This window comes from Oncorhynchus gorbuscha, linkage group LG15 (assembly GCF_021184085.1).
Source record: "Oncorhynchus gorbuscha isolate QuinsamMale2020 ecotype Even-year linkage group LG15, OgorEven_v1.0, whole genome shotgun sequence".
NCBI classification, from domain to species: Eukaryota; Metazoa; Chordata; class Actinopteri; order Salmoniformes; family Salmonidae; genus Oncorhynchus; species Oncorhynchus gorbuscha.
The window spans coordinates 27,515,462-27,521,269 of NC_060187.1; the positions used below are offsets into that span (position 1 = coordinate 27,515,462).

A 5,808-nucleotide genomic window follows, 5' to 3' on the forward strand; every position below is an offset into this window, starting at 1 on the left:
TCCATAAATTATAATCCACAGAATAATTCCCCTTCCCTGTTGCTGCATGAGTATTTTTCTGCTGTAGCAAACTGGCTCAAATTAAGATCCTACATCTGTATAGCAGAAGCTATCTGTATAACAGAGGACACGACAAATGCATTACAGATAAAACCTATTTGCCTTCTATGATCATGGGTTTAGATTGATGAAAGGTACACACACACACACACACACACACACACACACACACACACACACACACACACACACACACACACACACACACACACACACACACACACACACACACACACACACACACACACACACACACACACACACACACACACACACACACACACACACACACACCCAACGATAGCTGCTTTTCAGGTCATGCCTTATCTCAGCAGTGTCACATGAGAATGTCCTAGCCATTAGGAGTGCTGGTTGGCAGTTTCTCCATAATGGTTTTGGGGGTTGAGACAGGCCTGAAACTGTATGCTGTAGGTTAACTGACAACTGGAGAAGACAAGCCAGTGTGGGGTTCGTCTATGAATAATGCAGTCAGTCCCTCCCCTGCCCTACCCTAGCCGGGCAGCCCTTCTACATGGACCTTCTGTCCCGGGAGCACAGGGCCACATTAGTTTTCATTATCATAACTGGGTTTATGCACTTCTGCATAGTAACATGTAATAACATATATGTATAACCATGGCTTGAGCCCAATACAATCTAAGAGGTGTGTATAAGCCTAGTAGCATACATTAGCTTTACAAAAATGATGACATTATCTCCCACCTCTTTAACAGCTTCTTTCTAACTGTCATTTTAAAGGCTCAATCCTCTATTCTATGGGGATGCTGATGTGGGGTTTTCATGTGAACAGGTGAATAAAACTCACCTGGTGGTGGTGGTTGTAGTTGTTCCTCTGCTGCAGGAAGGCACCCTGCTGGTGCTGATGATGGTGCTGGGGGTGCATCTGGGGGCTGACGGGGGACCTGCGGCTCTGCTGCTGCGGCTGCTGGTGGGCGTTGATCTGGGGTGAGAACTGGCTGCTGAAGCCCTGCACGTTAATCCCTGGGCATGGATTAGTCGAAACCGGAGAAAAACTCTGGAAGAAGGCCGGGTTGATAGACGAGGGGATACCGGGATAGAAGCTGTTGTCTGGGTCGGTATGAGGCAACGGATTAATCGCGTTTGAGTGGTGGATAGGGTTGGCCGAGTTAGAAACGGGTGGTGGTGGAGAGCTGGTCTGAACGGACCACGGGGTTCCGAATCCAGGAAGGGGAGGTGAAGCTGAGGCGCCACTCGGGTTCTGCATCTCTTGGTTATGGAGGTTCGGAAAACCGCCCCCGAGTCCTCCGGACAACATATTGCCGGTGCTACTGCCATTGCCGTTATTTATATGGTGGGTGATGGGGGAGTCCATTTGGATCCTAACCTTGTTTGGATTTACGGTAGTCGGCGATGGCAACGCGGCAGTCTCCACATCGGCTTCAACCTCCTCCACTGGCTAGCGGCTGATTTGTCCCGGTCTGGAGTATGCGCTGCGCTCGGGTTCGATGGAGACTTGAGCGGTGAAAGGCTGCCTCTGCGGCAGGTGACTGAATTTTCCTTGGGGTGGGGGCGATTTAGTGCAGCCAAACTCAGTTCTCTGACTTAACTGCTGATGTATTTTCCGGTCGTGCTGAAGGTCACAGATAGACTGCGTCGGGCAAAAATGGCCAAAATATGGTAAATCTGGATTCTGGTTCAGGTGGTTGTGGAGGATGTGAGGGCTCCTAGCTGGTTGTTGGTTTGGTTTGGTTGCTGTATCCCGGTTTTATTGATTGTGTTGTTGTTGCTGCTGTAGTTTTCCGCTGTTGACTAGGGTCGTTGTTCGGTTGTCACCCCCACAGACTCATTCTGCATGTTTTGCTGATGCGCAGCAGCTGACAGGAACAGTGGGGACAAGGCAGCGAGGCTACTGCGCGAAACCAAGGGTGAGCCGGGGCACAACTGGACGATGGAAACCGCAGAAGAGGAGGAGCATTATGCTCAGAAAGCGCGTCCGTCGAGAAGGGTATAGTTGTGTCCAATGGTCGCTGTCTGTAATAAACCGAACCCGTAATCATCCATTTATTTATGTAAAAATATGTATTTGAACAATTCTCCGCCTAGAACAAGAGAACACAGTGCAGAATAGATGCGTCGACAAAGAAGTAGCCTAACGAGAGAGGAGGGGTTTGTCTCTGTTCAGTCGGCGTTTTCTACAATTAATATTATGTTCTTATTTTAAAATCGATTAATACAGGCCCCTATTTATAAATGTATCCGGTTATATTGTAGCCTGCGCATTCCAATCCTGACTGACCGTGTACCCCTCCTCTCGTTACCGGCCGGGCTGCTGCGGCAGCGGATTAAAGGTCCCCAGTGAATGACGCCTACGTCACGTCCGCATCATGTTCTGTTCTGACCCTCGTTTCGCCCTTTGTAGTGAATGCTGCTGAGCCCTTCTACCGGCCGGAGCTGTAAAGAACACCGCATTGTTTACGTCATTATTTCCTTATTCACAAGGTCCCAGTGTTTCATCATGATGTCCTGAATATTAAGCTTTAAATGTCATTTCTGAGTTTGTTTTATCTACTGCAGGTTTGGGCAGAATGAGCACATCCAGTGTAGCTTGACATGGGCAGGAGCTCACTGGAGCAGAGTACCGGCACCTCAAATGTTCTACTGCTTGACCTCCTATTCCTTTTATTGAATATTAGCTCAAAAGTATTGTGGAGCTCCTGCTCCTAAATATAAACAGTAGGCCTACCAGAACCCAAAATGAGTCCCAGCACCTAATTCAGTCCAAGTCAAGAACTGATCCAGTCCCCTATGTCAGATACCCCAACCCCCACCATCGTTAGTCCAAAATCCGGCAGATGGTGATATTGAGTCATTTCATTTGACTGTCCAAAGGGAATATGCAGCTGGCTATACATTCTCCATTTAGGCTGCAAAGGGGTCGATATCCCCCTATAACTCCATTTAATGGCTAGAAAGGAAAATGCATACTTTCTTTCTTTAACACAACACACATGATCATAATCAGAAGTGGCTATACCTTTTCAAAGCTTTATAAAGTGCTGTTTAATGGATTTAAACATTAGAGTCTGTGTTGATCCAGTCACTGAATGGGGCGTTTCCCTGGGTCAGTATTTGCATTCAATCTCATCAATCTGTAAATGATTGCTGGTAGAAAGTCTATCTAGTTACTACCTCCAATACTGACGGTTTGTGTTGATGAAAGGGACCAAGAACTCAAACGATTGTGAAGATCATTGGGTGTCTGTTGCGTTTAAACCTGCATAGAGACTGCATTTAACATGGTATACACAGAATATGGACTTGGTATTTTACCAAATAGGGCTTTCTTCTGTATACCACCCCTACCTTGTCACAACGCATCTGATTGGCTCAAACACATTCATTAAGAAGGAAAGAAATTCCACAAATGAACTTTTAACAAGGCACACCTGTTAATATAAATGCATTCCAGGTGACTACCTCGTGAAGCTGTTTGAGAGAATGCCAAGAGTGTGCAAAGCTGTCATCAAGGCAAAAGTTGGCTACTTTGAAGAATCTAAAATCATTTTTTATTTGTTTAACACTTTTTTGGTTATTACAGGATTCCCAATGTGTTATTTCATAGTTTTTATGTCTTCACTATTATTATACAATGTAGAAAATAGTAAAAATAAAGAAAAATCTTTGAATGAATAGGTGTGTCCAAACCTTTGGCTGGTACTGTACATATATAGAGTATATATCATCTGACATAATGAGGAGGAATATCACTGAACCACACTGGTGTGTGTCATAGTCAACATTCCATTTGCTGAGCATCTAACAATCACTTGCATACACATACGTACATACAGAGCTAGTTTCTTAGGTAAACATCTGTCGTTCTGCCCCTGAGCAAGGCAGTTAACCCACTGTTCCCCGGGTGCCGATGATGTGGATGTCAATTAAGACAGCCCCCTGCACCTCTTTGATTCAGAGGGGTCGGGTTGAATGCGGAAGACACATTTCAGTTGAATACATTCAGTTGTACAACTGACTAGGTATCTCCCTTTCCCCTTTCCCTTTCTCATTCCATGACCTTTCACCCCCAAAATGTATTATATCCATGTAATAAAAGTATGAAATCTGCAATAAAGATTTTGTGACAGATATGCAACCTATCAGAATCTGAGGAAATCTTGAGACCAACACAAGCAAAGGCTGCCACTATAACAGATTTGGTATCGGACCACAACTGGCTGTATGATGCTTCACTTATTACGTTTTTTTCCAAAACAAATCATTTCTCTCCAGTGATCTCTTGCTTATCTCATTAAGCAACAGAGGTTACTCTTCTCTGTCCTCGTTGCACTTTCAACTGTTTAGTTGGTAAGTAGACACCATCTGTACCCCACCAACCCTCCCCCCATGTGTCCCAGAAGGGACATCCCACCAGTGAGGGAAGGGGCAGGTGTGGCAGCCACCGAGGGTGCTGTGAAATCATATGGCTGTGATTACCCAGTCTGGGGTAAGTGGTGGGGGAGTGATGATGGGGCAGGCAGGCTGCCAGCTGTTAGTGCTGGCCCTCCTACACACCCACACACACTGATTAGACAGGGCTGGGGGAGGGGACCATGGCTGGGGCCTGGAGGGTGCTGTTGCAAGTGTGAATGGTGTGGGTTGTTCTCTGAGGCTCAGGCCTCCAACTGCCCTATCCCTGGGCTGGCAGTGGCACATGCAGAATATGACACCTAAATCCCAACCTCTAACCTACACATCTTATTCATTTTGTATTTTTATTTAACCTTTATTTAATGCCAAGTAAGTTAAGAGCAAATTCTTATTTTACAATGGCGGCCTACCCTGGCCAAACCCTCCCCTAATCCGGACAACGCTGGACCAATTGTGCGCCGCCCAATGGGACTCCCGATCCGGCCGGTTGTGATACAGCCCGGGATTGAACCAGGGTCTGTAGTGACGCATGTAGCCCTGAGATGCATTGCCTTACACGGAACCCAAACCGGCTGCGCGCGCATGCACCACTGTGCATACATTTATTTTGTCCCCCTACACCAAACGTGATTAGGACATGCAGGTTAAAATATCAAAACAAACTCTGAACCAATTACATTAATTTGGGACAGGTCGAAAAGCATTAAACATTTATGGCAATTTAGCTAGTTAGCTTGCACTTGCTAGCTAATTTGTCCTATGTAGCTAGCTTGCTGTTGCTAGCTAATTTGTCCTGGGATATAAACATTGAGTTGTTATTTTACCTGAAATGCACAAGGTCCTCTACTCTGACAATTAATCCACACATAAAACGGTCAACCAAATAGTTTCTAGTCATCTCTCCTCCCAGGTTTTTTCATCTTTGAACTTATATGGTGATTGGCATCTAAACTTTCATAGTATTACTACACCGACCGGCAACACAGTTTGTCTTTCAATCACCCACGTGGGTATAACAATGAGGAGATGGCACGTGGGTACCTGCTTCTATAAACCAATGAGGAGATGGGAGAGGCAGGACTTGCAGCACGATCTGCGTCAGAAATAGAACTGATTTCTATTTTAGCCCTTTGCAATGCAGACGCTCGTTGGCGCGAACGAGCAGTGTGGGTGCAATAATTGAATAACATAGATTTCTACATTTATTTTGCAACACTCGCGTACGCGACGCGAGCGGTGTGGTCAGCCTATTAGACCGCTGCACCACTCGGGAGTCATCTAAACACAGACAGGCACAAAAAACTAACCTTGGATGGCTCACATACAAACTCACATTTA

At 45.8% G+C, this 5,808-nt stretch overlaps 1 protein-coding gene across 3 annotated transcripts in view; it reads right to left on the minus strand.

Annotated features, from left to right (window-relative positions):
* LOC123996843 (cytoplasmic polyadenylation element-binding protein 2-like) overlaps positions 1-2,446 on the minus strand; it is a 37,896-nt gene extending 35,450 nt beyond the window's left edge. The window contains exon 1 of one of the 3 annotated variants that reach the window (XM_046300612.1): positions 887-2,446. In XM_046300612.1, the coding sequence (XP_046156568.1) occupies positions 887-1,414 (528 nt within the window). In that variant the 5' untranslated portion in view covers positions 1,415-2,446. The remainder of the gene's footprint in view (positions 1-886) is intronic. The other 2 variants (XM_046300613.1, XM_046300611.1) reach the window with 2 other exon arrangements.
* Positions 2,447-5,808: the final 3,362 nt, after the last annotated feature.